We start from the raw sequence: 19184 nt of genomic DNA, 5'->3' as shown, positions 1-19184 counted from the left end.
GATAACGATTATAAACGATATTCTGACTAAGATCCAAATTCAATATATTTCTTTGAAAAATTCAACAATGAAAAAAAAATTTCTATAAATGATATGAAGCGAAGTGAAGTAAATATTAAACGCTTCTGCTCATATTTTCGTCGTCTTTCGTTTTTTCTTCTAACAGCATAAACTTTTTGGTTGTAAAACATATGATTAAAGTTATATTGAGGCAATTCTAGTCTCTACTGGTTATTTTATTGTAAAGGTGTTTCCATAAATCGTAGCACATGATTAATTCGTTTTGGAATATATGTAGCACTTGTCCGATGCCCAAAGAGGAGAAGGTTAGATAAATTTCGGGCGTATTCAAATTATTTTTATTTGGTATTATCATCAAGGGATGTTAATATTTATTGATTTTTAATTTTTCTTGTACATATGTAGTAACTCTATAGCCAATTGTATTTTTTGAAAAAATGATATATTACTAACTTTTCGTTACATAAATTATAAAAAAAAATTATGATAACTTAATGTATGTCTTCTGTCTAATGAATGTTGCTAATTAAAAATTTTATTTTTATATTTGAACGAAAATTTTAATCTGCTATATTACAATTCGTTGCTACTGTTTTATTTTAGAGATAATTAAAAGCTTTTGAACGCAAAGTAAATTTTAATTTTGCATACTTAGTAGTTATTAAGTTATTTCCCATAGTGATCATTAAATCAGTACCCTCGTTCTACTCACTTAAAAGTGATCAAATATTTATAGCTATGCTAATAGTTAGTCGTGAAATAACATTATACTTGAAATAATACTTGATGCAAAATATTTTTTAAGATTAATTTTTAGGAATTGTTGAATATAAATATCAAAGCTTGCTCTTTAGAATATGCAGCATCACAAATAATAAAATATGCAGATGATTTTTATGTATGCAAAAAATTTTAAGTATATATTTCTTGTTGGAAATATTTTTTGTATTTAGGGATGTAATTTCAGATTTTAATTTCTATTCTATAAAATATAAACAACCTACTTATTAAATACTTTTTAAATTTTTAAAGCACCATTGCAATTTTAAAACTTTTGAGATTTTTTATTATCATTATGAGACTTGCAAGTATTTAGATGGGTTAACAGGAAATATAAATATTGAACAAAGATTTTCCTTCCATTATGTTTTAAGTGAACATGAGTTTAAAAGCCAATTAAATTTAAAATTCCATTAAGAATTTAGCTGTATAAGCAATAAATCAAAGGGTTATTATTGCATTAAAAGTTATTTTGATACATTATAAGAACAAACATTGAAAAAAATCAACTTTTTTTTTAATCATACCATAAATAATATTGATATTAGAAAAATATGATATTGATAATATTTTCCACAAATTATAGCATGAAAAATAAAGAAACTTTTTTAAGAGTAAAAACCGCAATTAATTTTACAATTTTATGTGCCGTTGTGTCTTATCTTGGTTTGTACATAAATATAATAATTTAAAAAAAATTTTTTTTTTTGATGTTGATATCATTACTTACCTTTAACTCAGTATTAAATTCTATATTTAACAAAGAAAGGAAAAACTTCTCACCATATGTTGACTAACTTTGTTTCTATACCCTTTGTTTCCAAATTAGCCACTTTTTTCTCTGAATATGTTGTTTATCCAATAATAGTTGTAGGTTCCATACAGTTGGTTGGATCACAAGAACTTTTTTCTTTCTTGTTTAATAGGGGTGCACAACCTTTTTGAGTGAAGGGCCACTTGCACAGCAGGTTGGCTAACGAAGGGCCGCACATGTATTTAGACATGTTAATGACAAATGTAATAATGTTTATTTAAACATTAGCGTTCCATTTTTTTTATTAATAAACTTAGTAATATCAATAACTTAGTAGTGCTCCATTATTAGAATTCATTCAAAAATATAAAAAAACTTATACTTTTTTTTTTTTTACGAAAAAAAAATTGCTATTTTTTTCATATGAACAATAGATTTATCAAAATAAATAAACATTGAAGAAAAGAAATATTTTTTTTTATCATATCATGCAATATGAAAACTCATTTTAGAATTAAATTCTAATAAATTAAAAAAAAACTGCAATGCCCACAGAATGAAAGTAGGATAAAGTTTAGTCGTAATTAAGTAATATAAATTCAAATTAAATATTTTAACTGAAGAAAATTTATAGGTTTTAAACAAAAGCCTAAAATAAAAACAAAACTGTGATAGTTCAAAATAAAATTCAATGCTTATTTTGTAATGTACTTTATTATTTTATTTTATTAATTATTAGATTTTTTATATCGTAAACATTTTCCTTTTTTTTATTGAAAAAGATCACTTAAGCAACAAAAAATTGAAATCTAAACTACTAACAGTGAGCAGTTTAAAAATTCACGTTTTCCGCCATTTTATGAATTTCTCAAGTTGCAATAACATTGCATTTAAATAAGGGAGGGATGTAACGAGTATTTGGCCCTTCTGTGAAAAATTCAGTTGGTGATAGTTCAAAATAAAATTCAATGCTTATTTTGTAATGTACTTTATTATTTTATTTTATTAATTATTAGATTTTTTATATTGTAAACATTTTCCTTTTTTTTATCGAAAAAGATCACTTAAGCAACAAAAAATTGAAATCTAAACTACTAACAGTGAGCAGTTTAAAAATTCACGTTTTCCGCCATTTTATGAATTTCTCAAGTTGCAATAACATTGCATTTAAATAAGGAAAGGATGTAACGAGTATTTGGCCCTTCTGTGAAAAATTCAGTTGGTTGAATGATCAGTCAAATATTTTTTAGAAATGCATTTTTCTAAGTTTTTTTTATTTTTAAATTTGTATAGATATTACTTTTTTTTCAAATTATAATCAGACAAGTCAATTTTGTCATTTTTTCGATACTTTGAGAATTGAGAAGGATCCATTTTTTGCAGTTTTTATTATAACCCAGCATTTTAACAGAACGTCTCATACTATTAATTTATTATCACTCTTTCCCTGTACTATAATATAAATAACCAGTAACATAGAAAAGTGTGATTTTCAGCATTAAAGTTTTGTTTCAGGAACTAAGAAAAATTTGTTTTTTCTGTTTTTCTTTTTTTAGGCATTTTTATTATGACTCAGCATTTTTTTAAAAATAAAGTTAAATAAAAAAAAATTTTATAGCAATTTTTTTTCTTCTAAAATTATGGCAATGAGAAAAATTTAAATTGAGATTTTCGGCATAAGATTTTCACTTAAAAAATTAAGAACATTTTTTCTATCTTTTTATTTTCTTTAAATAAAAAAAAAAACTTTTTTTCGACGTTTTCATTATAACGCAGTAATTTTTAATAGCATTTCTGTGGACTTAATTCTTTTTTCTTGGCTTTTTCTGGTAATTGAAAAATTGAGATGTTGCCAAGCTTTAAAAAAAAATTTCAAAAATTAAGATTGATTTTTATGTTCTCTGTTTCGCTTTTCGACATTTTCAAAAACGTTCTTGATTGGCCTTATTTTTTAGAGTTAATTAACGTTTTTCCAGGAAATATTATTCTGAGCATTGAAATTTTAGTTTCAGTGTTGCTATACTGCTAAAAGATTTTGCTATTTGGCCCCAAGTGAACGGTGTTCAATAGATTTTTTCTTCTTCTTTTTGCCGAATATTTGGTTTTTGATCAAACACAATTCATTACCACATTCGACCAAATCATATTCGTTGCGGAAATAAAAAAGAAGGAAAAACAACTAGGATTTACGATAAAACTGTACGGTAATACCGTATCAAAAAGTGATTATTTAATTGCGTGATTAGCAATCACGTGTCGTAATAACATCATAGTTAAATAACGGGATCGTCAAAATCACGAGGAAAAGTATAGAAATAATTAGGAAAAAATATATTTATGCTGACAGGGTGGCCACTCTCCAGACCAAAAAAAATTCCCTGAGTTTTCCAGACTTTCCAGAGTAAATTTCTAAAATTCCAGATACCACAACGCAACATTAGCGAGACTTCATAAATTTATTAGCTATACAACAATATACAGTAAATAATATATATATATATATATATATATATATATATATATATATATATATATATATATATATATATATATATATATATATATATATATATATATATATATATATATACAGCTGTGTTGCATTTAAAATGTGTTGTATGAATTTCTTTTACAAATGTGGATACACATTTACAAGATCTGATGACACATTAAAACGAGAAAAAAAGTGTAAATGTTCTCTAATAAAACAGCTGTAAAAAGTTAGGCATTTCTAGCACAAAAAATATATATTAATACACATATTTCTGCTAAAAATACAGATTATTGAAATAGCAGCCATAAAATTTACATATAAAAAAATAACTGCTGTATACTCAACCATAAAAATAAACTTAAAAATTAATAATAGTTTATAAAAATAAAAATCTACATTTCAAGGAATTTTAGAAACTTTATTTTGTATAAAATAAAAAGTTGTTATATAAATAGATTATTACACAAATTGATCAACTCCATCAAACTAAAAATTTAGAATTGAGATCTAAATTACTTGTGAAATAAATTATCAATAAATGAAAAGCCAAAAATATTTAGTCATATAATGTTGTTCATTTATATTATCTGGGAAACTTATTTTAAATATAAATATAAAAAATATACCAATATATATATTAATATATTCTTTGACACTTAAGTTTGAGATGTTTTAAAAAGTGGAATTAATCAAATTCTACAGTATAAATAGCTCAACAAGTGAATAATTGAAAGCTTTTAAAAATTAATTTCTTATAGCTTTTAATTGTTCATCAATTAAAGAAGTTTCTAAATAAAAATCAGCCGTTAATTTTTGTTTTTTAGCATGCAATTCTTTTTTAATTTTTCATTTTGCCTCTTTTCAACATAACTTTCTTTTTTTCTTCTGTTGCCTCTTTCCTTTTTTCTAACACTTAGATATAACGTGTGTGAGACTGTTTTCCGTAGTTTATCATGGATTTCGTCACAGTTATATTGTCAACATCACCAGCATCCATAACGCCATCATGAATTTGTCTTAGAGCAACTAAACTAACTTCATGTTGATTTTCTATTAAACAATCTGAATTAATAGAAAAGCCCCTTTCTATAAAAGCACTTCCGTGTGACAATATGAGGAGAAACTTAACAAAGGAACGTAAATTTTTTGGTGCATTGCAAACTTCAAACAGAGAGAAGAAAACATTATCCAGTCGTTTTTCCCTCATCTCAAATTGCTCCATTTCTTTCTTAAATAGAGGATTCCGAATGAACGTTTTGTAACTATCTTTCACACTGTCAGCCTTGATACCTGATATCCAATTGCTAGATACCAACATTGAAAGGCAAGATGAAAGCCTTTTTTCAATAATTGCTATATTTAAAATTACACCAGGATCAAGACAAGATAGCCCCCTCGTTAACTGGAATTTAAAAGGTGATCTTTCTAAAATCTTTTCACAGAATTTTCTATAAGCAATTGCACATTCTTTCCTAAAGGAAAATTCTTCAGAAGGTGAAGAATCTTTTATTTTCCTTATTTCATCCGCAACTGCAAAACTAAGAGCAACTTCGTTGATTGGAAGCAGATTATCTGCCAATGACAAATCTATTTTTCCTAATTTTGAAGAGTTCTCCACTAAAATATCGGGTTTTACAAATTTATCAAGAAGAGATCTTAAAATTTATGTTAAATTAGAGAAAAGTAAAGGAGCTAATAGAGCATCACTCTGAAATTCTGTGAGAAATGTTTCAATAAAAGCAGCTAATGACTGAAAAAATGCCAATTTTGCAGCAAAGAAACTGTATTTGATACACTCCGAGAGTACACTGAAATTTTTTGAGCCAACATAGATTTTTTCTCCTTCTTTGCTGCTTTTACAAATTCGAAAATATGATGCAACATTTCTAATGCCCTCTCAGCAACTTCTACATTTTGAACCCATCGGATTGCACAAAATTTCTTTGGAAATTTTTCACATCCTGTGAAATATATGAAATCAGCTCTATGTGATGGTACATCTTTAAAAATGTAGTATAGCGCCCATAAAAAGTCCACTACATTCCACTCTGTAGACTTTATTGCATGTTTAAACCCACAATGGATTGTATGCAGTCCACAGCTACCTATATCTAACAGCACAGGATCTTGCGGCATTTCCTCAAGTTCTTTTTTAAGATCATTAAGAAATTTATGGTTGACATTAGGTCCATCCATAAATATTTGAATTATTTTATTTTTATTGATGGAAAATTGGGTAAGGGCTTCTTTGAAATTATCCAACAAATCCATTGCTGTTGAATGACGAAGAAATACTGATGTCAAATATCGTGTCTGGACTATTTGTATCTTTATTCCAAAGTCGAACACTAACGCCGATTTGTTGTTTCTGAGAGATTTTATTTCGACTTTCATCAAAGCCCATAACTAAATAATCACAGCTAGCTATGGTTTTTTGAAATTGCTCGCCATAATCAGGCATGAAAGTGGACAAAAATAAAAAAAAGCTGAACTTTTACATCGCAGGTCACTGGAAGGAGGGGGGGAGAGTGCTCTATATGATACTGAGATTTATAAGTTTTTAGTAACTCTTAACTATCTGGGAGATTTTTATTCAATATTTAAAGTGGCAGAAGCATTTAGACAGTTAACTTTAAATTTTTCTTAAATATAATTTTAAAATTTTGACCACTAATATATTAAAAAAGCAATTATAGGAAGGCACGACTATTAAATTACTTACTAATGAAAAATATATCACATCTTTACAGTAACTAATTCAAGAGAAAACTTACTTCTACTTCTTTCAAGAATCTTGATATTGGATTTTAAAATAGCATGAATATGAATCGCGATTTTGGATTTCAAAATCGCGTGAATATGAATCGCGATTTCGGATTTCAAAATCACGTGAATATGAATCGCGATTTTCGATTTGAAAATCGCGTGAATAGGAATCGTGCTGTTGGATTTTAAAAACACGAAAATAGAAATCACGATATTGGATTTTAAAAACACGAAAATACAAATCACGATATTGGATTTTAAAATCGCGTGAATAGAAATCACGATATTAGATTTTAAAATCGCGTGAATAGAAATCACGATATTAGATTTTAAAATCGCGTGAATAGAAATCACGATATTAGATTTTAAAATCGCGTGAATAGAAATCACGATATTAGATTTTAAAATCGCGTGAATAGAAATCACGATATTAGATTTTAAAATCGCGTGAATATGAATTGCGATTTTGGATTTTAAAATCGCGTGAATATGAATCACGATTTTGGATTTTAAAAACACGAAAAAACAAATCACGATATTGGATTTTAAAATCGCGTGAATAGAAATCACGATATTAGATTTTAAAATCGCGTGAATAGAAATCACGATATTAGATTTTAAAATCGCGTGAATAGAAATCACGATATTAGATTTTAAAATCGCGTGAATAGAAATCACGATATTAGATTTTAAAATCGCGTGAATATGAATCACGATATTAGATTTTAAAATCGCGTGACTATGAATCACGATTTTGGATTTTAAAATCGCGTGGATATGAATCACGATTTTGGATTTTAAAAACACGAAAAAACAAATCACGATATTGGATTTTAAAATCGCGTGAATATGAATCGCGATTTTGGATTTTAAAATCGCGTGAATATGAATCGAGCTGTTGGATTTTAAAAACACGAAAATACAAATTGCGATATTGAATTTTTAAATCGCGTAAATACGAATCACAATGCATAGTTTTTAGATCACGTGAATACGAATCGCAGTGAGTAATTTTTAAATAGCGTACAAATACGAAAAACGATATCTGATATTACAACTGCGTGATAACGAATCGTAAAATTGGATTTAAAAATGCGTGAATACGAATCGCAACGTTGGATTTTAAACTCACAAGAATACAAATCGCAATATTGGGTTTTTAAAACGCTTAAATACAAATCGCGATATTGATTTTTAAATTGAGTGAATAGGAATTGCTAGTACGATTTTTAAATCGCGTAAAAAAATTGCAACGCGTAAGTTTTAAATCAGTTAAATACGAAAATCGATGATTGATATTAAAATCGTCTGATTAAAAATCGCGATTTTCGCAGATTCCTAATATTTAAAATTCCGAAAATCAGTCAAACAAAAAAAATCAAATATCGGCGGTAGAAACGAAACGCTTAGACTCCTTTTCACTCTATAGCGGAAGTCGCAGTAATCCGACTATCGTTCGGGCGGCTTGGGTTTCTCGAATAGGACTTCCCAAAAATTTTAGTTTTTGGAACATGGTCGGAAATTTTCAAAATTGGGAGAAAAAAAAGGCGAATTTCCGCTTTTTCGCGGGGACATGAAGCGTTCATTGAAGGATAATCACGTGATGCTTGATCGCGATGAAGCAGATGCGTCTCGCTCCGAAAAACTAAACATAACGGAATGGGAAGAAAAGAGCGGCGACGCGCGACAAAATTATTTTCCAGAATTGACGTGAAATTCCCTGAGAATTCCCGGTTTTCCAGTGGTATTTCAAAATTCCCTGATAATTCCCGGTTTCCAGAGTGAGTGGCCACCCTGGCTGAACTCAGCACAAATAAAGCGCGTCAAATGCATGATTTAAAATTTGCATGTCGTAACAGCATTATTGGAATTTTTTATAATACGTAGGAACGCATAGCAATAACTGCCGAGAAAAATTTTTGAAGAAAAAGAAAGAATTGCAAAAAAAAGATAGAAAATCAAGATGAAATCGTCACAAATAAAGTGCTCAAAAAGTGATTATTTAAATTTGCGATCTGAAACTCGCGTCGTTCTAAAAATTCGGAATTTTCAAAATAACGTAGAAAAAGCGGAAATAACTGTTTAAAAAAAATCATTTATATTTACAATAAATTCGGCTTCAAGAAAGCGCGTTAAACGTACATTTACTAAAGAATCTGTTAAAATTGATTGTGTCAAAACGTGATGACTTTAAAGTGCGATTAAAAATTGCCATTTTTTAAAAAAATTCTTATTGTTTTTAGAAACTCTCGCGGGCCGCACTTCAGTAGTCGAAGGGCCGCATTTTGCCCGCGGGCCGCAGGTTGAGCACCCCTATTGTTTAAGATTAAGTCAATAAGAAGTTTGCAATAATCTATTCAAGCTGAGAGTGAACAGAGTTCATTTTATTCTCAGCTTGAGTAGTTTATTGTAATGATTCCTTTTTTAATTATAATTATATGTTTGTATTCTAATAAATTTGTAATTAGGCATGCTGACCTGCACAATTGTTGTTTATTATATTATTATATTCTGTTATATTACAACAACAACAACTGTTATATTATTAAAAACCTGTTTTGTTTCACATTAGGTAATTTAAATCAATGCTTTTTAATAATTTGCAATAAAATAGACTAAGTAGTTTTTTTAGCTGAATTTTTTTTTCTTTCTAATATACAGAAACTTTAGGCAGCATTTTTATTTATATTTTGTTTTTATATGTTTTCTATTTTTATTATTCTTCATTATTGCATGTTATTTCTTTGTTTTTTTATTTTATTGTTTCTTATAGACCTGGAAACTATATAGAAGATTTTGTTTTATTCTTTTTTAAAGAGTTGATATCCATTTTTATTTGTAAGTATGTTATCACTAAAGTTTATTTTCATCTTGATTTTATCGTAACCATTTTCTCTTTTGAAAATAGCACGTGTTCATAGTTGTTGATAAATGAAACAACTACTGATTGTTTATAGTTATTATATATAAGCTTCACTGATATTTGAATAAATATGTTTTGTGCACTATTGTGTGAAGAAAAATATATAATCATAAAATTCCTGAACTATCGGTATTATATATTATTGAGAAAGTATACTATGATTTCTCATGACTATTGAAAAATTAACAAAAGAATAAACATGATAAATTATTCCTTTTTATTTGCTCTATTTAAATTTTAAATGTCTACCATATTTACATGATGATGAAAATAGTTTAATGACAAAGAAAAAACCATGTCAAGACTTATTACAAATTAAAACAAACTTATATTTGTCAAAAAGTTTGCAGTGAAAGATTGTAATTTTGAAACAGGGATTGAAAAAGTCCAACCCACCTGGATTTTTCAGACTTTATTTCTATCTGGATTACAGCTACCAAATGTTCAACTCCGTAGTCTTGAAATTTTGAACCCAATCTAGAAGACGAGGATACACCTTGATCAATTATCGTAAAAAATTTGCCTTCGTGGAAGATGATTTTTTTTCCTAACCAACCCGCATTTTTGTTACATGGTGAGGGAAACCTCCCTTGGTTAGCCTGGCGACAAAGGGACTCTAACCCATAATCTGTCTATTACTGATTATATTTTATGTCTGCACTGAGGTAAGTCAGGTGCAGAATTCGTGTTAACCGACCATCATCGGCCGGGATTCGGATCCGGGTCCTGCGGGAAGCGCTCTATCCCCTGAGCCACTGCAGTTCCCTTAATGTGATTGCAGGACTTGCTTCTAACATAAGAATTGAATGTTTCGTAACTATTTATTATTTGTTTTGCTACAATGTAACCATTTTTAAGGAAATCTATAAATTCCTGGGTTATTATTTTCATTTCATAACAATAAACATATTGTTTCATAAAAATTTAAAATGATTCACTTAAAAGATGATCCCAATTTTTTTTTTATTCCATTAACTTGTATTTAGCTCCAGAGTCTGTTGGGATAATATTTAAATATTTGCTCGGTTATCATAGCAACTTGATCTACTATTTTGTTTTTTAAATTCCTTTTCAACTTTTGTTTGCTATGAAACTATTTAAATGCTATTTGCTAAACAGATTGTTTGTGTTGTGTAAAGTTAATTTATAACATCAATTTTATAATTGATATTTTAATTGCACTGCACTTTTTGACTGGAAACTGTTTAGTATAAAGCTTTTTGTGTAAGTAAATGTAACTTATTTACTATTTAATAATTACAAAATGATTAAGTTACATACTGTTTTCAATAAATTTTCATAAAAAGTTATGTAATGTAAGATTACAAGATTACTTCATATAGTAAAAGAAATCATTAATTTGGAATTATTATAGAAATCAAGTCATAATAATTGTAGAGAATAATATTAAGAATGGGTGATAAATAACTATTACAAGTAAATACCTTAAAAAAATAATAATTAGTTGGTCAAATAAACTATTTTTTACCCCAAAACTTTGTTCTTCATACTTTTGATTTTAAATAGGAAAAAAAAAAAATGTTTGAATCTCAGTTTCCGCATCTAACTGTACAACTCAGAAAAAGAAAAAAAAAATATGAAACCTAATTTAATTTTATTGCAACTGTAAAAAATTGAATACTAATTATTTTCATAGTTGTGATTAAAATATAAAGAAGCAGCTTTTTTTTAATAATGTTGAAATTTAATTTATAAACTATGTCTTACAATTTGCTGAAGAAAATCCAATAACTTTTTCAAGCTACATAAATAATTTCATTTCCTAAAAACTTATAGTTTTTCATAAATAAAATAAATTGATATTAATTATAGTTTATAGTTACGTCACTACTAACTGTTTAAATAATTAAAAGATGCCTGATGTTTATCAAATCGAAAGTAAAGAAATTGTAATAAAATTTTGATTATTAAAAACATAATAATAATAATTTCACATAAATTGAAAAATATTCTTAAGGATTTATAAACTACAATCTTTTTAGGAATAGATACTTCACTTTTTCAGCCTATTTGAAAGCACATTTAAAACAAGTTGAATGCATTTCAATTTATATGTCATATTATGTAATAATCAAAGCTAAATAATCAAATTATTTTATCTTGAATTGTTTGGAAATTTTCATTTAATAAACAATAATTTACAATTATTATTTTGCACAGTTATTATTTGTAGTAGAATATAGTAGTAAATCTAGTATAGATTATTTTGAAAAAAAAAAAAAATTTCACTTGGCTCCACCTGAAAAAACAAAGACTTTTTTTTTCAGCTTGGATCCACTTTCACAATCCCTGTTTTGAACCCTAAAAATTACTTTTCCGCTGTGTTAAAAATACTGCAATAAAAATAATGGTTCATAGATAATTTCAATGGTATCATTTTATTAAATTAAAATTTAAAAAAGTTAGCAAGATTTTGTTTAATCATCAACCAAAGAATGAAGAAATTTCAGTTCAAAAATAAAATGTGTTGTAATTAACTGATATAAATAATAAGTATTTGATCATTTAATTTATTTTTTAGTTGAATTCAGAATACAAAAGGAATTATGTGTGGCATCCTCAATATAAACCTTTGGCACAAGATGTTATTAGCTGTGCTCCGCAATCAAGTAATTTCCTGTTTTGAATAATTTTAAATTCTTATTCAAAAAATAGTAAGCAAGCATTTTAAAAGTGCTAATTTCACCATTCTTCATTTTTTAAAAAGTTTTTTTTACAAATTAATTTTTAGAGTTGAATAGTTTACCAATTAACTGCATATTGATTTTCTGTATAATATATTAGTCAAACTGGCAAATGTATAAATTACATTAATTATTATAACTATTTTTTTTTGCCATTCATTTTTGTAAAATATTTTATCTTTTGAAATGTTGATTTTTTAGTATCGTTAAAGAATTAATTTTTTTAACAACATTTTCATATTGAAAAAACCTAATTGATATTGTTTCATGTTCTTAAAGAGAATCTCTGGATAATTTTCGTGGAATTAATGTACTTCAATTTTCAAATTCACATTTTAAAGTTGGTTACTAATATTGCAGAGAGAAAACTTTCAAACTCCTAACTAACTAAAAATGTAAATGGTTTTATTATATATTTTCGTGATATAATAAAATTATTATATCACAAAATATTTAATGTTAAATAATTGTTATAAACTTGCTAAATTAATAACAATAATCTTTAGATTTACGTTACATTTGTGCAAATTGAATTTTAAATATGTAGTCAAAGTGTAAATGATCTATCAAAATTCCTTATTTTTACTAATAGACCTTATTTAATCAATGAATAATTCTGCTTGATTATTTTATGTTTTTATAAATTTTTATAATAACATATTTGCACCTAAACTTCAAACAATATTTATCAGAAAATACATTTTCATTCAAAAAAACATAGATAATATAGATTTCCACTAATTATAAGTGCATAAATGTATATAGTTTTAGTATTAAAAAGCATTAAAAAAAGGGAAAGAGGTTGTTAGTGATCATTATTTTATGAAGGTAAGGATATAATTTTAAGTTAAATTTTGCCAAGAAAATATTTCTACTCTTTATGTGCATAATTTATTTTATTTTATCCAACTGTTGCAAGAGTACTTAGCAAATTTTAATATGCATAAATGTAAGGAATAACATAAAATGCATAAATAATTTGTTAACACATTAAGAATTAAAATGATCTTAGTCTGAAAAAAATATTGAAACTTCTAGATTGAATCTTAAATGTTTAAAAACAGCAGTAAATAATTTTTTTTTTTTATAAAATGAATTTCTTTTTATTTTATAAAAGTGATAACTAAAATCATTTAAGGAATTGATGAAAACAAAGTTCCTTTATAAATAACATGTGTTAGTCATTGAGTTTTAAACAACTTTATTTATAATAAAGCATCATCTGCTCTGATACTGTTGAATTTTATTAATGCTTTGTAACAGGTATTGAGTAATAGTTTTTAAAACAAATTAACTTTTATACTTGCTTTCACATAGCTATTTTAAATTTTACATTTATTATTTTTTTTTATGCACAGCCATTGAGCTAAACTTGTATTTAAATAAAAAATAAATAGGGAAAATAAAAATGAGTGAGCTGACTTTGTTTTATAAATTCTTATTTATATAATTAAATTCTATTATATTTAAGCCTCACAAATATAAATGAACTAAATAAGTGCATATTTGTATTAATTGATTTTTATCTATTAACAAGTTAATTCACAATTTTTTATTTCATTTACATTTTAACTTCTTTTAAATTTAGTTGTTAAAGAAATTGGAATACAAAGAAAGAAGCAATATCCAGAACTGGCTTATAGAAGTCATGAGGTGATAAGACATGATATTGGAGCACATTCAAAATATGTTATCGATTCTCGAGCAAGGGTTGGTACTTATTTTTATATGATCTACGACTTCAAAATGATTTTTTGAAAGTTTGTGGTTCTCTTATAAGTAAATATTTATACTTTACTCTATTGAAATAGTAAATTGCATTTTACTATCATAAGACTATGTATATATCCTACAGTATTTGTTTATGCTTGAGTATCGATAGACATGTAATCTGATTATGAGTGCATAAATGTATATAATTAAACCATGTGGTGTTGTTATATTAATTTAAAAAAAGATAATATTATTTTTCTTGAAATAATAATCACTGTAGAAAAAAAAATTATTATGTAAAAAAATGAATATTTATAAAACTTTGATGACATATTTTAGAAATTTATGCTGCTATTCTAAGATTTTACTATTTTGTTGCACTTTGAACTTTGTTCAACTGCTGTTTTGAACTTCATTTTATTGTTATACTATATCAAGATATTTATAGTAGATTTGAATCAACTTAATATTTGCAAAAGTTAATCAATTTAAAATAAATTGTAGTGTGTTGAATGTATAAATATGAAAAGTAAATATTTAAAGCAGATTCTTTTGTTCATTTTTATCATCAACTCATTTTATATTACCATTAACTAATTTTTTGAGAAGTGGACTTATACCAGTTTTAACAATCAGGGATCATATATTTTTAAATTAAGTCTAACTTGTTATTATCGAAAATATATGAATTGTGGTCATTCACTCATTAAATTAGTGTGGCTTGTTTAAAATGATCAAAATTAAAAACTATTGTGCACAAAAAAGAACTTTAAAATGATTTTTACTTAACAAATTTTGAATTAAGAAAGATTTTTTAAACTCTTTTGATGGGAGGGAAATGTCTATATATAGTCAGTTTGCATATGAAAAATTTCTAGTTAAGTCCAAGTTATATTTGTAACTGCTCAGTTTTATATAAGTTTTTTAGTTTACATTGAATCAGAACTCGCAGTAACTGAGTTTGTTTGAATTTCAAAATAATTTAGGTCTTTTTGTTTCCATGCAATCTTGTAAGTTATGTTTATATTCTACTTCAGAGCACTTGCAGCATTTTATTTTGTCATAGTTTTTATGCAAAACAAAATCAAGTTCATATGTACTTGCTGATTGATTTTATTAGTAATTATAACAATTTTAGAGTGAAGAGAGGGATAATAATTTAACTTCAAAGTCAGGACCCAGAAGTCGTTCTGCAGAGCCTGGAATGGAACACCATCAACAAAAATCTGTATGCCATGATTTACTATTTTGTAGTACGTATTTTATTCATTTCATGTATTTTATAATAGATTATATTTATTAGATAATGGTTCAAAGTTTTCCTCCGGTTACATTTGGTCGTGTGTCTGTATTGCCGAAAACAGAAGAATTCCCTGACATCATTGAACAACCATCAGAGACTACTGAATACAAAGCACAGTTTGCGTGGCCACGAAAAAGCAGTGAAGAAATGCCGTGCATTGCTCGGAAATCTGTGTCGATGAACATTATTAAGAGTTCTGAAGATACAAGTATGCTTACATTATGTTCACACTATATTTCTGATTTCATAATTATGTTTTGCATTTTACTCCTTAACTATAGTGATAATATTTTATGAAGTGTTTAAAATTCTTTTTTAAGACAAAAAAAAAGCTAATTAATTCTATTATTCTCCATATTTTAAATAGGAAAGTGTAAACCCTGTTTATAGCTCAAGACCTTGTTAATAATTCAATCTTAAAGAATTCTCTTTTTTTTATTATTGAACAATGTGATAATATAACAAGTATATATGTTACATATTATTAATGTGTTATATATCCTTAATGTGTTATATATCATTATGTAACAATCTGTTATATAATGATTTGTAACAAAATTTAACAAACAAGATATAGATTCCAAGAATGAACTGTCATACATACATACAGTTTATTTGTGTGTTGTTGCATAGATTGAAACCAAAAAAAAATCATTGTCCTCAACTCAAAAAGGCTTACTGTGTAGAGTTCTTGTGTTTTCAGCTTGAAGCAAAACTTAATTGATGTTTTTAGTATTTTTTTATTATTCATAGAATTTCAGTGGAAAGGCATTGCAGCACTACGAAATTGTTATCCACATAGAAAATAAGTTTAATTTCTTTGAAATACTGTAAAAAAATATGTGAAGTTTTATTTTTGAAATAATTTACAGTTAAAATGTTGAATGATATTCGAAAATATGGCTGTATCAAAAAATCAATATCTAAACAAATGCATTTTCAACAATGTATCTCTAAGTTTCTTTAAAGAGAGAGTTAAAGAGTGGACATGTTTAGTATCATTCAGATGGATATAAAGCCAGTAAATGTGTATTTACCTGTTAACTAGGTAAGAAAAAATATTTCTTCATACACAAACTACTACTGTAATTGGCATGACAATATTTTTCTTCATGGAAATTACTTGAAATATAATGATATTACTCATAATTATGAAGAAAAAAGTCCCCATTGTGAAAAGCGTTTCTCAAAAGTTTGTTCTTTGTTTAACAGGTTAAAAAACTGTTTATATTTTCTAAAATTTCCAAAATACCAAACTTTTGCATGTTAATGTAGGTCAAAGTTTATCAAATAAATTTAAATAAAACTTAGTATTTTTGGTTCGTTGTAAAGTGATCTCGATTTTTATGAAGCTAAAATATTATACCTTTTTAATTTTTGTTATGAAATATTTAAACTGCTAAATCTCAATTTTAGAATTTTTAATAATAAATCTCATAAAATTGAAGGAAGATGGAAACTTTTTAGTTTTGTATTCAAATTACTTAACCAAACATTTATTGAATTGACATCACCCTATAAAGTTAAGTTCTTTTTTTCAGCTCTAAATTTTGTTGGCTAATGTAATTTTATGTTAGAGAACTATTCAAAGTTTTCAAAACGTTCTTTTATTTTCTAGAATATATTCATATTGCAAACATGTTTTTTCAGCTGATACTGCTGTGCCAAAAGTTAAGCTAGCCCCTGTTCATAGACCGTGTGTTAAACACAAAGAAGCAACAAGCTTAGAAAAACCACTTCAAGATACCAAAAAGTATGATCTTTTGTATCTTAATCAATAAATGTACCATTATAAACCTCATTAAAAAATCCACTACAGAATCAATAAGTCAAATTTGTTTTTTGTTCTCTTGTATATAATTTTTTATTTTATTATGTAGTTATTTTTTTACCTAGACTTTTTGTCATCAAATTAATTATTTTATTCCTTAGATTGAACTTTTAAATTTTTACTTAATATTGCAACTCTTTTTGGTTTTGAAAATATTAAGTGCTTAGTATTTACTTACATATATAATAATTATACCATTTATCTCAGTAGGTAAAGGGAGCTAGTTTCTCTCAATTTTGTGAAAATGGGTAATTATCCCTGACCAAAATTATACTATTTTAACAGCAATTAAAAAAAAATACTAATAAAAGCTATGAATTTCGAATTTAAATAAAAGTAACAAGCATTGCTCCAATTTAATCATTTTTTGAAAAATGTTCATGTTAAGATTACATTTACAACTAATCTAAGTATATTGACCTAATAAATAATCTTTTATAAATCTTTCAATAAAATAAATATTTTAATATATTTCCTCCTCATCCTCAAAAAATATACTCTGTAAATTAATATTATAAATTAACTTTTGGAGTCACCAAAAATAATCATTGAAACAATATTTTGTTGAATAAAATTCAAATCATGATTAAATGTTATCAATACTTTGGAGTTTGTATTGTATTGATCCATTTGCCTAGTTATTGAAATCTATTTAAATTATCCTTCCCTCACACATTAAGTTACTTATTTATGTAATTGGCTACTAATGACTAAAATTTTGTTTCTCTTATTTATTGAAATCGAATATATTTTCTAAATCTTACTGTTTCATTGTTTGAGTCATTCAAAATATTTTTGTAAAAGATGTTCATATTTTATTATATTGGATTAATAATAATTTCAATGTTAAAATGCTATTAAAACATTTCATCCAATGATCGATTCTTCAATTACTAAAATTCAATCCTAATAGTTCAATGATATAAAATACACTCAATTAATTTTGTTCACACAATATTTTAATACGCGAAATCAGATTTAGAAAAGCACTTTCTTGGAATAAAATCTCTTTTTTGTTTGATAGATTCGGGTTTTATCACTCTTTGTTTCTTTCTCATATTTCAATATATCTCTTGAATTGTTGAAGCAAAAATTTTCTTTATTAATAGATGACAAATTCACACAAATCAGTCATATTGTTTTCGAGCAATGTGAAAAATTCATATTCTTTTTACTTTTCATTTCTGGAAAACTGATTTGTTATACTCATTCAAATTAACTCATTTATAATTGTGTAAAAAATTTTATGCTACAATTTATAAACTATTCAATTATTATTTAATTGAAAATATACAGAAAATGGTATCTTAAGGTGCCATGGCATGAGACTAAGTGTGCTACAATGTGTCATTGACTTTAAGTTTATTAATCTTGTAATAATAATCTTTAACTAAGGAAAAAGTTTCTTGGTAGAATTGATAAAGTTTTTGATTTCTGTAAAATGTGCATAGCATATCATAAGTGAAAAATCTATGAGGGTTTTCCTTTTCTATGATAATTAATACTTGCGCAAAACTGTATTTCTAGCTAAGAGAAAATATTGCTTAAAAATAAACATCAAATAAGAAATCCGAGCAGCCATATCAAACTTTATTTAATAATTTTAAATATAATGAGCAGATAGCTCATCCATTGCACTAAACAAATTCATAATACCTTCAAGTATTGATGGTAATTTATCTTTATTTACTATTTATATATATATCTTTATTAATAACTTCTTACTGATTAAAATTTAAGTGTTCATCTTAAGTGTAAGCTACTTCTATAGTTTATTATCATAGTCTTAACACATGAAACATACGGTATGTGTAAATAATAAATAATATACCCCAGACAAAAAATGTATGACTGGATAGCAATAAATCTCATGAGAGTGCAACAATTAGAAAAA

At 26.1% G+C, this 19184-nt stretch overlaps 1 protein-coding gene across 3 annotated transcripts in view; it reads left to right on the top strand.

Moving 5' to 3' along the window:
- The first annotated feature begins 95 nt into the window (after positions 1–95).
- LOC107438054 (uncharacterized) overlaps positions 96–19184 on the top strand; it is a 32047-nt gene continuing 12958 nt past the window's right edge. The window contains exons 1-7 of one of the 3 annotated variants that reach the window (XM_016050218.4): positions 99–326; positions 9589–9653; positions 12281–12368; positions 14032–14153; positions 15295–15384; positions 15460–15667; positions 17110–17212. In XM_016050218.4, coding sequence (XP_015905704.2) covers positions 15361–15384; positions 15460–15667; positions 17110–17212 — 335 coding nt within the window. In that variant the 5' untranslated portion in view covers positions 99–326; positions 9589–9653; positions 12281–12368; positions 14032–14153; positions 15295–15360. Of the gene's footprint in view, positions 327–9588; positions 9654–12280; positions 12369–14031; positions 14154–15294; positions 15385–15459; positions 15668–17109; positions 17213–19184 lie in introns of all 3 variants that reach the window. The other 2 variants (XM_016050215.4, XM_043039621.3) reach the window with 2 other exon arrangements.

This window comes from Parasteatoda tepidariorum, chromosome 2 (assembly GCF_982258835.1).
Source record: "Parasteatoda tepidariorum strain Cologne lab strain chromosome 2, Ptep-v5.0, whole genome shotgun sequence".
Classification (NCBI taxonomy): domain Eukaryota; kingdom Metazoa; phylum Arthropoda; class Arachnida; order Araneae; family Theridiidae; genus Parasteatoda; species Parasteatoda tepidariorum.
Note: the sequence above shows the minus strand (reverse complement) of the source record. Positions and strands in the feature narration are given on the sequence as shown.